Here is an 18876-nt window from a genome sequence, read left to right on the forward strand (position 1 = left end):
AACCAGTAGGGGTACTTATGGGCGTCCGTATAGCAGGTGTCCACTACCACCGGCAGCTACGTAACATGATACGAAGGCAGCTACGTACCATGATAACACACAATGATACGAAGGCATCAAAGCTTCTTCGTAAATGTTCAAATGGTTGTTAAATAGGTACTAAATTTAAAATCAGCTAGACGAAACCATCCTAGAAACGTGTTAAACTCGAAAAAAGCACCAAGGTCATCAAAAGGTCCATGACCTGACTTGACCCTAAGGTGACATTGACACCTACCACAATGGATAGGAGTGGGACCAGCATCATTTCACATGTTTGAGCGTTTAAAACCACCAAAAAAACTGCAAACGCGCGGATAATGTGAGCCGACATACGCCGAATCGCGATTCCGGCCAAACATGGTGTCAAACATGGCCAAACGTAGTCTCGAGAAATAGGCCACAGGTCAAAGTTCACTTGGGTCAGGGTCATGAAATTTTCAGACTTCGTCAACATGAGGGTACCTACTAAACTTTCGTCGCGATCAGCTTCATGATAACTTAAACGATAACTTCAAATGTATGTATGTATGTATGTATGTATGTATGTATTGACGATCAAGAGCACTCCACAATCGGCGTGGCGATTACACTCCGAGTCCGAGTCCGGTTAGGTTAGGTTCAAACGTCGATCGAAAGATAAATTATACAATAGGTAAGACCTTCTTGGGTGAAGACAAGACCAACACATTTATCAAGCTCACAGACTTTTAATGATACGGCAGTTTCTCTCTACCTACTAAGCTACCTTCTCACATTAATTTTTCTTAGGTGTTTTTTTTTTGGAGGGGGGGGCAAAATATAGGTATGTTGGCCACCCTTTCAGGCTTGGGGGCATGACCCAGTGGCCCCCTGGATCCGGCAGGGCACGGGTTTATTTTACTCCGCTAGGCCCTTTGAAAACTAACCCTCGCCGGCCGAGGGGGGGGGGCTGGTGCCGTCCCCCATAGTTTTTTTTTCGCGATGGCTCCAAACACGCTGTCGATAGAGAGCTGAAACTTGGCATACCTGATTTTTTATTCAATACGGATCTTTTGATACCAACCGCATTTTCAGGTCAGGTCAGGTCACTGACCTAGGACGTCATAAGTGAACCTCTGACCGGTCTTCAGATGTCGCAACTTCGCAACGCCCTCACTGCCAGAGGAGTTTTCAAAGAGAAATGAAACTTGCAGGATCTAGTGATCTAGTATTCATTACGAGTCTCACAACTTGTTTATATCAGATTTTTCCTAAAGGTTATATGAGGTCAGGTCATGTTCGTGACCTTACCATTATAAGTCAATGGGGAAAAATAAAAACTGCTATTCTGGCGCCGGGAACGATCTCCAACTATCTCAAGCACACAGAATCGTGATTTGAAGCACTCCTTGCAAGGTGAGATGCGTCACTTTTGCAATGCTGACCTCACGTGACGTCATTTATGACGTCATCAAGGTCATATTAGTTTTTCGTCAATAACTCCCGATCAAGCTGAGCTAGCAAGTCATGAAAGCCACCAATGGACTCAGGAAGACCTGTCAAATCGAATGATATGCGACATGACCTATTTCCACCAACTTCGTGACCTGGGGGCGCTGACCTGACCGTGACCTGAGGTCAACACCCTAAGTTGACCTGACCCAAACAAACAATATATCATTCGACGCGCCTGAGGAAGGCGAATACAATACTGCCAAACTCGCGGCTCTGCGTCCGTTTTTTGCGAAGTTATTCACCAAAAACTGAACCACACCTTGGGGCACTTGACCTGACCTCAGAGGTCACCGGTTGACCTAGGACCTTAAAATCGGGTACCAATCTCTGCGTTTCGTAACGGCGCACACGATCGTTTTTTCCGCGACGCGCTAGCTCCACCAGGGACGAAACGGCGAGGGGCGGGGTTCGTACTCGCCCCCCCCCCCTTCGGCCGGCGCATAGGTATGTAGAAAACCAATAGGTCCGGCGAGGGCTAACTAAGCTGTTTTCAAACGGTCTGATATTTCAGGTCATGGTTTGCCAACGGCCGGTGTGTTCAGGCTGTTTCATATGGCCTGACTGGGCCAGGCCGTTTGCAAACGGACAAAATTTTCATACGGCCTGCAACATATATTCAGATTTCAACATGTCGTAGCATCAAAAGCCAGAATTGCCCTTGGATGCCGTAAGGATCCTTTAAAAAATAAGTGACCCGATCTAAGGGGTCCGTCGGGTCCCGACTGACCCCTAAAGCCTGAAACAGACTCTTTCCGCAGTCAGGAAATCGCATGCGAGAGCTTATTCAAATGCATGGAAGCACGCTCGCATCAATCGCACGCACCTTCCGCAAGCGATTGATGCGAGAAGAATTGCAATGCATTTGAATAGGCTCTCGCATGCGATTTCCTGAACGCGGAAAGAGTCTGTTTCAGCCTTTAGAGATTGGCCTGAGCTCTGACCGAAATAAGTATTTTACCGCTATTCGCGGAAAGGGTCCCTCATATGCTTCTTGTACAATAACCAAACAAAGCAAGTTTTTCAACGCAAACTCAGTGAGTGTTCCTAAAAATGTGTTGCGCATAACTATTCCGTGAATGAAAAATTGCCGGGTCATGTCAGGTCAGGCTACCAGAGCAAGTATGATACACTTCGAAAGGTAGGCTATTGAATAGCTGCCAAATCGCTACCAAGTTAACAGCGGAAAGGAATTTCTAAGGGAACTACACTATCAAAAGCTAGAACTTACCAACAATGAATAATTTTAACCCGCGCCCCAGTGCAGTGGCGGTCTCAGTCAACTTCGCCATAGTGGGGGGGGGGGGGGGCATATGTTACCACCCACATCTAACTCAAAAACTAAGAGTGCTAGAAAGACGCAGTAAAAAGCAGTCGATAGCTCTCAATGCGTACGTTTGAAAATATCACAGTCATTTTTCATTTTAGAGCAATATTGGGGTCACCAGCGGTCATCAAAGATCCAAATTTGCGAATTGTCAATATATTTTTCAGAAGACATGTCATTATCTCAGGAACTATGATAGCTAGAAAAACGCATGGAAAGCTATCGATAGTTTTGGAACCTTCTTTGGGTAAGGTCTTCATAAAAAATGACCTCAGGTCAACGGTTTAGCCTCCAGAGGGCAAAAACTAAAAAAATAGCTGTTTTTACGAAAAGTGTTTTATGTTTATTTGCTCATCACCAACAGGTACAGATAAAACCCGGTTACAGGTGAAGTCATGGATAAAAATAACTTTTAATGACCTGATGTTCCTTTACGGTGTGTTTCACGGCCACATTGACTGTCCTCAGCTGCTACATCAGTTTCAGCTGTCGACACCTGTCAGACGCAACAGGTCCCCAGCTCTTTGGCATATGCCGTTTGCTCGAGTGGCAACGATCAAAAACAATACCTTCTGCCGTATCCCATCGAGGTGCAATGAGCTTTTAAGAGACAACACATCCCTAGACTTCTTTTATTCTCCGATATCAGTGTACAAGGCCTCTGTAAGGCTCCATGCTGCACAAGCTGGCTTTTATTGAGCTTTTGTCCGTCCGAAGGGTTGCGTGTATTTATATAGATTTATCTTATTTTCAACAATATCTTTTAACTAAAAATAAGCCACGACATTTCTATTGCCAGAATCGTGTTCCCCTCGCCGAAACGCGTCAAATGAACTATAATTTGACCTTGAAAGGTCAACTTGAAAATATGACCCCAGGTCAAGGTCATGACCTGACCGGAATAAGTCATGTTGCATATCAGTCGATGCGTCACGTCACGACAAACACAATGAGGCCATCCCCAGCGTTCTAAATCGAGAGTTATTGGCAAAAATCTGTTTGTAGCCTCAAATGACCTCGGATGACCTTCCTAGAGTCTATCAGCAAAAAAGACACCTTGGTCGTCACGGGTGGTCAAAATCATTGTGATTCTGAAATATTTGGACTGTTCCTATGCGTACACACGGATCTTGAGGCATTTTCATTTTTCTCCATTGACTTATAATGGAAAGGTCACGCAGGTCACGCGGTCACGTGGCCTGACCTTAGGTCACGGATATGAAAAATCCGAGATATACATATTATAGGCGCCTTAACGTCATGCATAGATAACATGATTCATGTTATCTATGCATCATGCAATCCACCAAGTTTGAAACCTCTCTGACAAACACTGCAGGCTGGACAGTGGACATGATTGCAAATTTATTTTTTAGGCTTGGTCAGTTAACTTGACCTGGTGACCTGACCTGACATGACCTGGGGTCAAAAATTTCACACATTGTCCAAAATTAATGTACATAAGGCTACTCCAAGCGGCGCGGCGCTACCCGCCGCAGTTTTTTATTCACACGCAAAAAAAAAACGCGACAGGGTAGTAACATATGCCCCCCCCCCCCCCCCACTGCACAATGGGACCGGAGCGAAAATTAGCGCGACATCGGTACTTTTTCATGTTTCGTGCACGCTTTTCCCATGAAAGGGATGATAGAATCATACAAATGGTAGTCGGTGTACTTTCTAAGCAATTTTTGATAAATTTTATTAACCTTCCAGGCGGTGGGGGGGGGCATTTTTTGCCCCCTTTAGTTTTTTCGATATATCTCGAGAACCGCTGCGCCGATCGTCACCAAACTTTCAGTACCCTTCCGGGAGTAGCTAGCGCACATGGTGACCAAAAATTTTTCCAAAGGCTATGTTAGGTTGGCCGCTAATGACGTCAGAGTGACGTCATTTTTGCCATTTTCGACCCAAAAAAGGTTTCGCGGGAAGAGCTGTCAGGCCTACAGATTTAGAGATACAGAAAAATGTTCCGGACATAAAAGGTGTGGAATCAAGAGGGCTACAAAACTGCACTTTCGGTTTTTCGAATTTTTCTGATTTTGACCCCCAAAAACCAAGAAATAGATTTTTTGAAAATAATAGCCGAAAAATCCAGAAAGTTTTTTGAATTTCGAAAAACCCGGACCATATGTTATAGTTCCTACCGCCTTCTATCTACATACCAAATTTGAGATCAATACCTCTTTCTTTTTGGCCAAGTTTAGCGAAAAAACTGTTCAAAATTGAAGACGTCAAATTTTCAAACTCAATTTTTAGCAATTTTAGACCTCGTAGCGCAAAACAAAGACCACCATTAGACTCCCCGTGACGAGCTGCATCGAATCGATACCCATTTTATGCAAAAATATCAACTTTGAAATTTGACCTTTTTTGACCTGACCTTGACCTGACCTCCACCAGAAAGTGACCTAAACCACACCTGATGGTCACGCACCAATACCATTGAGCTGGAAATGAAAAACTGGCCATAAAACATGCATCGCATAACCTTAGAAAAGTTGGGTTCACGTGTGGTGACCCTTGGTGACCTTTGGTGACCTGACCTGTGACCTGACCTGGTATGACCAGTGACCTCTAATAGCAACATATGTTCTACACAACTGACGCCTTATCGCTGAATTTCGACAAAATGCGTTTTACTCGGTGTTATAGCGCTTTCCCTAGAAGCCCCGTGAACGGTGAAACATTTTATCTTTGACCTGACCTGTGACGTCATCGGTGACCCCGAGGTCAATGAAATTTGGTTTCATTCGACAAATTTGACAGGGCTATCGAACGCCGTTTGAATTTTCCGGATCCGTCCAGTAGTTTCGGAGATACGAGGGGGGCAAAAAATGCCCCCCCCCCCACCGCGCGGAAGGTGGCTGGGAGGCCCACCGCCTGCCGGGTTAATCAATCATTAGTAATTTAATTAATTAATTAATTAGTTAGTTAATTAATCAGTTGACCTGTGCTGACCTCCACTCGGTTCGGTCACGTGATAAGATGGCAACACCTGTCAGGTCAGGTCATGACGGCACCGGAAATTCCGATGAGCAAATAATGTAGCCACCAAAACCATGATAGGAATCTGGTGGCCCACATGACTATATAACAAATTAACCCTCGCCGGACCTAATGGTTTTCTACATACGCGCCGGCCGAGGGGGGGGGGGCGGGTACGACCGCCTCTGACAGCTTCGTAACATGTTACGAAGGCACTAAAACTACTTCGTAAATGTTCAAATGGTTGCTAAATTCGAATTCAGCTCAAACAACTAGCCTAGAAACATGTAAAACCCGAAACAGTGAACCGAGGTCACCCGAGGTCACCAAACGTCAATGACCTGACCTGATCTTCAGGTGACCTTGACACCCACCCTAATGTATGGGAGCAACATCAAATCACATGTTTGAACGTTTGAAACCACGAAAAGCTTGCAAACGCGCGGCTAATGCGAGCCGACATACGCCGAATCGCGATTCCGGCCAAACATGGTCTCGGAAAAGAGGTCACAGGTCAAAGGTCATTTGGGTCAGGGTCATGAACTTTTCAGGGTAGGTGTAAAATTGATCAATGCGAGGGCACTGAAAGTTTCGTCGCGATCGGCCGCTTTTTACGCGAGTTATTCGCTAAAAACCTTAGGGGGGGGGGTTGCATCAACCCCCGCCTGTGCCGGCGAGGGTTAAGGTCCTAGGTCAACCGGTGACCTCTGAGGTCAGGTCAAGTGCCTCAAGTTACGGTTCAGTTTTTGGTGAATAACTTCGGTCAGGTCAGCGCCCCCAGGTCACGAAGTTGGTCGAAAGAGGTCATGTCGCATATTATTCGATTTGGCAGGTCTTCCTGAGTCCATTGGTGGCTTTCCCGACTCGCTAGCTCAATTTGATCGGGAGTTATTGACGAAAAACTAATATGACCTTGATGACGTCATAAAGACGTCACGCAAGGTCAACATTGCAAAAGTGACGCATCTAACCTTGCAAGGATTGCATCAAATCACGATTCTGTGTGCTTGAGATAGTTGGAGATCGTTCCCGGCGCCAGAATAGCAGTTTTCATTTTTCCCCATTGACTTATAGTGGTGAGGTCACGAAAATGACCTGACCTCATATGACCTTTAGGAAAAATCCGAGACATACAAGTTGTGGGACTCATAATGGATACTAGATCATGTAAGTTTCATTTCCTGTGACATCTCCTCTGGCAGTGAGGGCGTTACGAAGTTGCGACATCTGAAGACCGTGCAGAGGTTCACTTATGACGTCATAGGTCAGTGACCTGACCTTACCCAAAAATGCGGTTGGTGTCAAAGAATCCGGCTTGAATCAAAGATTAGGTATGCCAAGTTTCAGCTCTATATCTTCAGTGTGTTCGGAGCTATCGCGAAAAAAAACCTTTGGGGGGGGGGGGGGGGCGGCACGGACAAAACTTTAGTTGGCACTTGGCAACCTTGTATAACTCCTGAGGTTCTGTTACTCACAGCTTCCGGCCGTCTCGCGGTAACCGCGCACGGGCAGCACCGGTGACCTGAAGTAAAAAAATGACCCTCATTTTCGCTGTGGCAGGCTGAGGCAGCTGAACTATACATTTTCTGAAAGGTAATTAATTAGTAAACACCATAAAGATAAAAGAAGAGCGGGACCTAGCGGGACTTTTTATATCGGCATTCCAGAATATCTATAACAGCAAAATTAACTCACAATTTGAAAAGCATCTAAGGAAACTTAACATGTGAAGCGTATTTATATATTCCGTTATAAGTTTTTCTTTCCATCGTGAAACCCACGGTCTTAACTATCAGGCTAGACCCCGAAAATATTGATGAAGCCGTCTAATATTTTTTTTTTGCCTAAATTAGCTGCTACTTTTCTCCGTGCGAAAACGGGTATACGATGCTTGTCAAGGAACTTTGTGTTTGGGCTGATGTGGCGTGGACGCTGTACACCATCACCATGGACGAAAAATATTTGCAGATTCGTGGTCCATGGACATTTCTGAACTATGTGACACATTTTAACTAAATTTGGGAAAGGTCGGCAAATCCACCAATGTCGCGCCAATTCCGGCGGTGGTCCCATCGTGGCACTGGCTGGGGTGAAGGTTAATGACCAATTCCGGTGCATTTGGGGGGGGGGCTAATTTATATTGCCGCCCCTGGTGAGTTACGAATGGGGGGGCCTTAGCCCCTGCCCGCCCCCCTGGATCCGCCAGTGAACAATATAACACAAATATGCCCTTACATATTCAAAATCGATTGTTCAGCTCTGCTGTGTGTGTACTACACAGCATGGCCAGAAGTCGCTGTAAAGTGGCTCATGCTTTATGAGTGGAATGCCTACATATTGTACGAGTAGGTTGGGTTCGTATTTGCTGTGATGGAATGGACCCCTTCGGTCCAATGAGACCTTTGTGGGATGTGACATCGTATTAACACTATTATTGGCATCATTTATATCATATGCAATCCCACCAATGCACTCATAAGCGGGCAGGAACTTTTCATACATCATGAGAACCGCAGATTTCGGGCCAACATATGACGGCATAGCTATATAAACTGAGGTAAAATATATCAGGATACACTAAAGGACATGATGTGGAGTTTGCTAATGTAACTAATAATTGAATGAGGACTTTACTCCAGAAGAAATCGTTCGGGTCGGAGCTTTCGAATTGTATTCAAATGATGCCAATTTGAACAGGAATTCAGGTGCTATGCTACAGGATCGCTGGCTACCCATTATCCGCAGTGCCTGCCGCTAAAAGCTTGTACGATTTTGACTTGTCTTTTTTATATATTTCACGCTTCCCCCCCCCCCATTGGTTGTTGCATATGGCTACTTTTCTCGTGAACTTTATATCCTCCTTTTATTAATGTTATTTGTTGTGAATGTTCTAGTCTATTGATGGAGTGTTTTTGATCATTGCTATCATTTTTACTCTTCACCTATTGAATGATTTTCTTCGTCGTTTATAGTGTATTTTATATACCTGGTACCTTTGTTAGCCTATTACCTATTGATGTTGCATACATGTTTATATCACTTGCTATATATAGGTAGGTCTTTATTACTATTTATCACTTTACATATATAACCTTTGTTAATTAACAGATTTAGGTATAATTAGAATGTATATCGCCATAGACTACTACATACTACGATATGTAGTAGTCTATGATATCGCTTATGAGATATTTTCTTCTTTTTCATATATGTTAAATGTTCTATCATAGAATGACACGTGCTATTTATCTATTTTACTATCTGTATTCTGTGACATGTCATTGTCTGCCAAAGACGAATCGCCCTAAATTTTGCGACCGATACCCCCGAACCCGATTACGATACGCTGACGAAGCTTTGTAATACAATTCGAAAGCTCCGACCCGAACGATTTCTTGTGGAGTAAAGTCCTCATTCAATTATTATATATCAGGATAGTATAAATCAAGTTATGTGGCCGAAGTATGTTGTATGGCGTAGGGATGTTACGCGTAATTTGATGGGCTTACCCGCTCTGCAAATATTCACAACTTTACAGGCCGCTGACCCCCCCCCCCCCTCCCCTCCTCCCTCCTTGTCCCGGCGAGCGGTACGCCGGGAGAACTTACACGTGCATGGGGCCAGCCCGTTTTCCTCCCTCTTTAAACCTTACCTCGTTTGCCTTCCGACCGAGCCACCCTCTGTCCCTTCACATTCCGATCCTAATTAGGGTCACCGCACCTGCCTGACGGACTGTCAACCACCCAGCGGGCGGTCGGTCCTGACGGGTCGGTGCTCACACGCAGAATATCGATATCATTGTACGAGAGAAATATTGATTCAAAATGTTTTTGATTCTTGTATATGTGCTGTAAATAAATGTTTCGATCTTAAAAAGCAACTACCCTCCGTAAATCACCCGGTCCTGTCAAGTCGGTGGGGTGTCATGGTCCTGACGAGTGAGCGCTTACAAGTAGGGGTGTGTGTGTGTGTGTGTGTGTGTGTGTGTGTGTCGATCGGGCGCTGCTCGGCTCACCCGGGCGCCGTAAACAGCGATCTGCAGGAACCCCCGGCTCGTCCGCCCGAAATAACAGCCGCCCCACTGCTCCGATGGAGATCTGTGACTCCCCGGCTGACGGCCGAGCTCGGCGGCTCTATATCTCACCCCCGATCCCCGGGGCTCTGCGCCGGCCCCGCGCGGCCGACGGCCAGCACTGCTTTATGCATCTCAGCGGCGACACAAGGTCGTATTTGCATCCAGCGTGCATTTGAAACATCGGTGACATTTACGGGGCATCCCCGTGGTGGCGGAGATCGTTCCGGGGTTTCGCGGAAATCGGACGGAGATCGTGAGATCGTTCTGGCGACTGTCGGAGGAAAATCTGTTCCGTAGACTGTTCTTGTAAAATGTTTTTAGTGTTTTCGGCATATGGGCGGAATGTTTTGACATTGACAGCGACACGATCAGACTGGAAATGGTCAGAATGAATCCCGCTGACTTATTCCTGCCTAACTGTTCAAGGAGTGAGTGGCCATTTCCGAACACTGAAACAACATGGACAATGTTGACCATCTGCTGCCACAGCTCAGTTGTTTGCGTTTCACCCTGCTCAGCATACGTGTAGTAAACGGAGCAGCACGCGATCGACACACGCTGGTACTCATAAACACAACTGCGAGGACGCTGTCGTGGACTTCAATGCTATTGTTGACAATCTGAACTGCTCACTGTGGGTACCACTAACCCGTGCAGACTTCGCGTTCCCAAAACTAAAGTTTGTCAAACCTCTCACGTGCCTGTCTTGTTTCTGTAGGTTCGAGGGCAGCGCGGCGCTGATGCAGGCTCGCGGCCGGCCGCTGCTCGTGCAGGTGATCGTCATGTCGGACGTGGTGTTCTTCCTGCAGGAGAGCAACCAGAAGTACCACTTCGTCTCACAGGAAGGCAAGGTGAGGAGTGCTGCCGGAAGGATGTCATGCTCTGAATGATTGCGTGATGCATGCAGGTTGGTGTGCTGCTATAAGAGAATGTGCTGCGTGGTTCAGTATGTGAGCCTATTGGTTTCAATAATGTAGCTACCATCCCTTTCTCTACCTCTCCTAGCCGACTGAGCTTTTCAATAACAAGCCCATCATTTTTCAAAATGGTCTCGGCATATGCTTGTGATGCTTTCCTATCAGGCTGGGTTCCTATGTTTACGGCGCGATTTCGGGCCGATCAGACGGGCAGCCGCTGATTTGTGCATCCCGCTGGCCCATCGATGCGTTTGTATGTTCTGTGAGAGCTATCTGGGACGCTGACAACGCTCGGTCGTCTATTCCTGTCACTCTACCGTCTCAGATGGAAACTGAGTTGATGGGTACTTGTGTATCATAATCACAATATGGTCGGGGTGGTTTGCCGGTATTGTACCTGCAGATTATTGTGTTATTGGGAGCGTCTCGTGGGAATCATGGGGCTGACCAGAGCAGCGTTTGGGGAAGATGGGATCATCGCTCGGCACTTGCTGGTTGCTTGTCGCTTCTTTGGGGCGGTGGCTTCTGGTGGTGGTAAGAGATTCCCCGCGACCGAGACGATTATTAACAAACTTGCCGGGAGAACTGCCGACTTTTAAATTTATGCCGCCAAACAGCCAAGCTGGCTATTTTTTGCGATTGTGTTACTCCATTATAACGAAGTTATCTTTCGGCATTGTATTTTCGGTGGCGTTTGCTGAAGAAGTTAGGCTTGATTTGCTTTCCTGGGATAGAAACAATGCAGAAAGCCGAATGCCTTTTGAACGCTCCCGGCTTGGCTGTTCAGGACTTTATCTTGACAAGTCATATTCCTCTCTTTCCTAGATTTTTGCCTCTGTTTTCAATTTTCCCTTGTGTTTGCTTCTTTCCGTACAGTATTTCTTTTTTTCTGTCTTTATCTCTCTGCTCCCCCCTTGGCCCTCAATACTGACCTGACACTACTGACTGACTGACTGTCATACTGGCAGTACTGACTGACACCGCACTGACACCGTACTTCACCGATCCCCCGTCCCCCCTTACAGGCTGGTGTGGTCTCCCTCCAACGACTGCTGGTCCGCGACAAAGCCGGCGGCGACAGCCGGGGCATCTACCTGATCTCCAACCTGAACGAGCCGGGCATGTATGAAATGGACTGCACTATGCCGAGGGACAAACGCATCTGGATGGAGTCCATCAGGTGGGTCCTTGTCAACGCCAGCGCTGGGTTATTTTATGTCTTTTTGGGCGGGCAGATTGAAGGTCTATGTGCTTCTATGATGATTTTCAAAGGAATTGTGGAAGAATATGTCTATGTTACGTGATCAGCTCATATGCGGTGTAGCGGTATATTCTGTACGAATCTCTACTCTTCCCTGCCGTGCGCCGGTGGCACGGAGTCAGTTCGTGCCCGTCGTGTGCGGCGTTTCCGTGCCGTGACACGTTTCGGCGTGTCGTGTTCCGTCTGATTCGCTCCGGCGGACTCCGCTGATGGGCTGGGATTTGGTGGCTCGATAGGGCCTCTGTGAAGCGCCGTGATGGCTCCTTTTGTGGTCGGTCGGTAGGGTTGGGACGTTGGATTTAGGCGATCACTCTGATGGTCAATTAAACTCTCCATAGACTTAGACTTGTCGGAGGAGAACGATGTTATAGCGACTTCGGTGGAACGGGGATGGGTGTGATTTGAGCCATGCATCGACTTTTTAGTGATCCAAATGATAAATCCGGGGAACTTCACAACGGTCTTCCAGCTACGTCCCTGGAATCGCATCAGTCATACCTACTGTGGAAAAAAGATGAATTTTGGTGCAAGACAATGTTTGATTTCTACGCCATCAATCATGATCACCCTTAGTCTTGTAATTGCAGTAGTTTTTTTTGTCAATCTCATTGCAGGAGTTGTGTCACCCTTTTTTCAGCACATATTTTTTCCGCTCCCTCTCTGCCTCGTTGTCGCTACGTTTGGTATGTCGTCTGTTATCCATGTCAGCCTCACCGGTGATGGGGACGGCGAGATGCTGATGAACTGTTGTTGTGCCGCTGTGTGTTTGCATGATAGGCACACGCTGAGGCTCGTCCAACCAGCGTTATTTCACTCGGAGAGCGCCCCATATTGGTGTTTTCGTACAAATCCATCATCACTCCCCACCACTCACCAGTTAATAACGCTCCATCCTGTGTACCACCATCCCGGCCTGATCCCCCCCTCCCCCCTCCCCACAGTGAGGCGGTGAAGCAGTGTCCGTACGACCACCATCCGCTAACCCCCCCCCCCTCCCCGCAGTGAGGCGGTGAAGCAGTGTCCGTACGACCCCCCCCCCCCCCACTAACCCCCTTCCCCTCCCCCACAGTGAGGCGGTGAAGCAGTGTCCGTACGACCACCATCCCCTAACCCCCACTAACCCCTCCCCCCTCCCCACAGTGAGGCGGTGAAGCAGTGTCCGTACGACCCCCCCCACTACCCCCCCCCCCCTTCCCCCTCGCCCACAGTGAGGCGGTCAAGCAGTGTCCGTACGACTACCCCCCCTCCCCCTCCCCACAGTGAGGCGGTGAAGCAGTGTCCGTACGATCCCCCTTCCCCCTCCCACAGTGAGGCGGTCAAGCAGTGTCCGTACGACTCTGTGGACGCCAATGACGGTGAGGAGGCCCGCGCCCAGTCGGAGGCGCAGCTCACCCAGGTGCGGCAGCTCAGCAAGCTCCTCAAGGACAAGGACCTGCAGATGGCGCTGCTGTGTGAGGAGAAGCTGCGCATCCAGGCGGATATTGTGGAGCTGATCCAGCCGGACGATCAGCGACTGCAGGCGGCCCTCGGCTCGATGACCTTTTCGTGCACACATCTGGTGGACGATGGATTGGAGCCGACCGAGGCGCGACAGATGCTGCAGACCGCCGTACAGGAGGCCACCAGGTGAGGGAGGGGGAGGAGAGAGAGAGAGAGAGAGAGAGAGAGAGAGAGAGAGAGAGAGAGAGAGAGAGAGAGAGAGAGAGAGACGATGGGGGTGATGGAAGGGTGCCAGACGGCGGGGGGCATGCAAGAGGCTACCTGGTGAGGGGTGTAATATTACTAATTAACTTTCATTAACTAATTCTTACTAATTAGTTAATGAAAATTGTGGGCATATTTCACCAGCAGTAACATGTTTGTCTTTATTCGGTCACTCAGGGCACTCGGGACGTATCTAAAATCGGTGTTTTTACGGGCGTTCGTGACGTTTCTAAACTCGGCAGCCGTGCGGGCGCACCACCCATGTTGACTAGTTTGGCAGTGAATGCCAATCATAGTGAGCTGTTTGATTTCCGATACGCCGCTCGCTAGACGCCAAGTCGTGTTTTCCGTCTCAATATTTTTTTTTTAGAGAGGGCGCAATGGCTACGAAGCCACGCTGGGATGTGTTCCGTACCCATGAACGACACCCTTTTTCGCCTAACCAGTTGTCAGTTGGGATATATGTTTTTTTCCATGTCTTCATCCCATCATAATGTGAACGTTTCGCCTACCCCAGTTTCCGTCCCTGTCCTGTCTCGACAACTGACATTTCCGTGGCCGTGCTCTCGTCCATCTCTACTCCTCCCTCTACGTTGAACTCCTCTACCCTGTAAGTCACCAACAACCCTCTGTGCCGTCAGGCTGGCGCCACTGCTGTTCCCGGCCCAGGGCGCGCTGGCCCGGTCCGCCAGCTCGGTGGGAGAACACCACAGCAACGACTACGTGTCGCCCATGCTGCCCAAACGAGCCGAGACGTTCGCCGGCTTCGACAACAGCGCGGCCAGTAGGTGCAGGGACGGGACGATAGGGGTTCTGTTGTGGGGGTTTTGTTGCGTTCTCCGTGTTAGAGTCCATAGGGCAGTAGTTCATTGTACGGGAAGGGGAGGAAGGAGTGGTTTATCAGTGATTTGGATACGGGACTCTATTTTTATCATTTGACTCTATTTTGGTTTCTCGCCAAAGAAGTGACTAATGCCTTCTCACCGTGCCTCAGGCAGTACTAAACTAAAAACGTGTCTGAGAACTCGATGTGACGTATCTGTGGCGTGCTGACCCGCAGCGCCGGTAAAGCGCCGTGACCTGAGCGAGGATAACATTGACGAGGCCGCTGAGGACCAGGAGCTCGGTGAGGAGCCGGGGAAGGAGCAGGAACAGCAGCCGCAGTCACAGGAGCCGGCGCCCAACCGGACTCAGGTCAGTGAGGCCCGGCCGGGTGACTCCAGAGGTCGGTACAGCTAGCGTCAGCCAGGGTCGGCTAATGGTTACACAAGTCTGGTCGGGATTGAAAGGTCTACCATTATCAGCTGGCAGATGAAAAATTGAATGTCTGTTTATGTCGATTGTGTTTTAGAAGCGATGTTAGATCTGTTGCTTGTTCTCTGTACTACTGGTTCCGTTTTCTGTCGCCAGGCGTCACCGGTGCTGTCGAGCGAGGCGTTCCAGCTGGCGGCGCTGCAGATGCACCGCTCGCTGTCGACCATGCTCTGCGTCATCTCTCAGTCGGCAAATAATGTCGAGCTGTGAGTGACACTGAGAGACTGATTCGTTCCGTAGGGGTGGAGTTGGGGTGCTGTCGGCGGTTTGGCTGTGTGGGTGACCGGCCAGTGTCATTTGGAGTTGTGATTTAATGAGTAAGGGAGTACAATGCCCGTGTAACTGGGAAAGTTGGGAGGGGCTTGGCGACGGCCGTGACAGCGTAACCGTGGATACGTAACGGGGTTAAGGGTTAGGTAAATGAAGAGAAGAATAGAAGAATGAAGATGAGGGACGGGCGAGACTCTCGCCGCCCCGCTGACCGTGTCCCTCTCCTCCCGTCAGACTGAAGAGCTTTGTGCAGGAGGGTGGACGGACCCCAGTGACTGTGACCGTGCTCCCCTCCCCCACTGACCCCCCCCCCCCCTCCCCCCCGTCGGACTGAGGAGCTGTGTTTAGGAGGGCGGCGAACCCACTGACCCTACCTCCTCCCCCTCTCAGACTGAGGAGCTGTGTCCAGGAGGGCGGCGCTCTGGGCCGCGGCGGCGCCGGCAGCGGAGAGACCCGGCTCAACGCTAAGCTGGAGGAACTCAGGAACCTGCAGGACCGCTTCACCAAGGAGAAGACCGAGTGGAACAAGGACAGAGACAACCAGGAGAAGTGGATCCAGGGCAAGAGGACCGAGCTGGCCAAACTGCAGGTACGGAGCGGTGATCGGGTTTAATAGTCGGGTATACTGAGTAGGTAGGTGAAAGGACATATTCCACTGCACCCCACCGGCGCGCTGTATGGGCTATATATGTGTGCGTTTGTTCTAGATAAGTTGGTAGTCATGACTGCTTCATGGTGTGTGATGGACCAGCTGGGCGTATGCAACCATGCCCAACGGACTCTTGATATTTTTCTTCTTATCAGCGTTGATTGATGCCCAGCTATTACTATCCCGGCCTGTGCCTGACCCCGCCGCCCCTTCCCTCCGCCCACAGGAGCAGCTGCGGCAGGAGCAGAGCGACGTGGGCCAGCAGAGGGAGCTGCTGTACCGCCAGCTGGACGCGCTGCGCTCACAGGGCATCCTGCTGTCGCCCAACCTGCAGGTGGTGACCACCGCGCAGCCGGCCGCCCCCGCCGCCGCCCCCGCCTCCGCGGACGACGAGAGCGGTCCGGCGCCGCCGCCCGCCACCTCCGGAGCGGCCGGGCCCGCCGCCAACCGGCCGGCGCCGCCCAAACTGAAGCCCTCCAGCTCGATGGTGCGCCGAGACGGTCCGCCGCTGCCGGCCCACCTGCTGAGCTCCATCAACCAGCAGAAGGCGGCGGCGGCGGCCGGCGCGCACCCACCGCCGGTCAAACAGGAGTTGCCCATGAAACTGGCCAAACTCTCGGCGCTGGGCGGCGGCGGGGGAGGCGGGGGCGGAGAAACTAGGCGGCCGCCGCCGGCCGGGGGATCGCCGTCCGCCGCGACCGGACCGCAGGGCGGCTCGCCGGCCGGCGTCCAGCAGATGCTGCCCATGAAACTCAGCCAGGACCGGTCGGGCCGCAGCGGCGGCGGCTCCAGCTCGGCGGGTTACCACCGGCTGACGGGCGGTGGTGGTAGTGGCACCCCTCAGCGGCAGGCCGCCCAGCGCACCAACACTTACCCCAAGATGCCGTCGCGGCCGACGCCGCCGCGCCGGCCGGCCACCACGACGGTGACACACCTGGTGACCACCAGCCAGCCGACCTCCACCGTCAGCGGCGCCGTGCAGACGCGCTCGCACACGGCCGGCCGGCCCGAGCTGCCGCCGCGGCCGGCCGCCCCAGCCCCCAGCTCGGCGCCGGCCGCCGCCGCCGACTCCGAGGAGATATTGTTCTTCTGAGCGGCTGGGCGGCCGCTGGAGACGGAACATTCCTGCCGCGCTGTGACCGCGGCCCGCACAGGCCGCGCCGACACCCAACCTGTAACATTCAGAATCTAAGCGAGACTATTTTTCTGCGCCACCGGGCCGTTTGTGCCCGCCGGCGGAGCGATCGCCGCCCGGCAGGCACGGACGGTGATTTCTTAGGCTCCCAGGCGGGGCGAGCGTTTTACGGCGGCGGCCGGCGAGTCGGTTTTGGCCGCCGGCCGCGTGCCGCCCGTTGTTACAGCGTCTCCTGAGAGGTCAGGAGAGCGAGCTCGTCATTCCAGGTGCCGCCGCCTTTGTCCGGCGGTGGGGCGCGGCGGCGGCGCGGCGCCCCGAGCCGCCGACTGTGCTGTTTTACCTACTTACGGCGGCGGCCGCCGGGGAGGGCCGGGAGGGGCAGAGGTGTCCCGTCCTGGGGACGGGGCCGGGTCGCTGTTATCTGTGGGGAGGGGTGTCACCCAGCTATCGATCAAAGAGGGGAGAGAGACCGTCCGCGCGCCGCCAGAGCTGTATTTATTGGTGTGTCGGCGTTCCCGCAGCCTCGTACGATTTGACCAGATGTCCAGCACGTGCGACCCGGAGCGGCGCGGCACGTGCCTGTCGGGGCCCACGTGCCACGTGTCGCGGCAGCTATCCGCGCTGACAAGCAGAGGTGTTTTGTAGTAAGCGAATGTACCCTCTCACCGCCGAATAAACATGTTTGTACAGCCACGGTCCAATCGTCTGAGGTAGCCAGTTTATGATGTGAGGAGCGGCGGAAAGCTGGAATCCGACGGTGATTGCTGCTGGAGTGCTGACGGCGTGACTTTATCCCGCTGCGGTGGTGGAGACAGATCAGCTTTCTGACCGGCCTTCGTGCTGTATTTTTTCGGGAACGAAAATGTTTTATGCCGATGTGGCCGCGGAGCGACGGCCAAGTGGGATTTTCTCATTGGTGCTCATCAGGGCCGGCTGGCGTTAGCTGTTATGCTGACTCGCGGCGTCTGTAATTATATCCTCGTTGAAAAAAGCCGCTGACAGCTCAGGGCCTGCGGAATATCAGTGGCGAGTCGGCTCGGCTCGGCTGGTACGCCATTCTGTCACCGGCGTCGCCACCGTCGCCGGGTTTGGAGAGGTTTGGCCGAGCCTGGTTGTTCGATGCCCCATGTCCGTAGATCTGAGATCAATTCGTGATGAACTCGCTGAGGAAGAGGGGGAGAGATGCCGGTGATTTCACGTAGCTCTGCCCACCGACAGTTCGAGAGCTACGGCGACGGCGACATCGTCCCATCGCTCTCGGCAGTGTGCCGAGGCGACGGTTGACGGTTCCGTTGCATCGGTAGACTGTCCGGCACGCCCCATATGTTCCCTCACGAGGACCGGGCCTCTCGGACGACCTGACGAGCCATCTCGCGTCAGTTCCCGCGACAATGCTGACGCTTATTCCGAAAATAGCGGGATGTTTCCTGCAGAAACGGACTCACGTACACAAGCCGGGTATAAAGCGTTATTTCGCGCGTCATAGAACACGACATTGCCACTGCGAATGTTTGCCCATCCAGCCTAGGGAGCAGACGCCTAACTAAACCGCCGCCTGTGTCCCACGCACTGCTCCAAAAAATAGGGGCTTTGAGACGGACATAGAGGAGGCCTTAGCTCTAAACACGACTCGTTTCGGCGGAAACATCTGTTATTTTGATAAGCATGTTTGTGAACATAACGTGCAATTAAAAATCAAACCTGTTTCAGCTTTCATGTGAGTG

At 51.1% G+C, this 18876-nt stretch overlaps 1 protein-coding gene across 1 annotated transcript in view; it reads left to right on the top strand.

Moving 5' to 3' along the window:
• LOC122391400 (rho guanine nucleotide exchange factor 2-like) overlaps positions 1-17838 on the top strand; it is a 105037-nt gene extending 87199 nt beyond the window's left edge. Inside the window, exons 20-27 of the mRNA XM_043385254.1 lie at positions 10621-10753; positions 11845-11999; positions 13389-13706; positions 14426-14568; positions 14845-14978; positions 15195-15304; positions 15759-15957; positions 16244-17838. Of these exons, the coding sequence (XP_043241189.1) occupies positions 10621-10753; positions 11845-11999; positions 13389-13706; positions 14426-14568; positions 14845-14978; positions 15195-15304; positions 15759-15957; positions 16244-17110 (2059 nt within the window). The 3' untranslated portion in view covers positions 17111-17838. The remainder of the gene's footprint in view (positions 1-10620; positions 10754-11844; positions 12000-13388; positions 13707-14425; positions 14569-14844; positions 14979-15194; positions 15305-15758; positions 15958-16243) is intronic.
• The last annotated feature ends 1038 nt before the right edge of the window (positions 17839-18876 follow it).

This window comes from Amphibalanus amphitrite, unplaced genomic scaffold, assembly GCF_019059575.1.
Source record: "Amphibalanus amphitrite isolate SeventyFive unplaced genomic scaffold, NRLGWU_Aamphi_draft 000435F_arrow, whole genome shotgun sequence".
Classification (NCBI taxonomy): domain Eukaryota; kingdom Metazoa; phylum Arthropoda; class Thecostraca; order Balanomorpha; family Balanidae; genus Amphibalanus; species Amphibalanus amphitrite.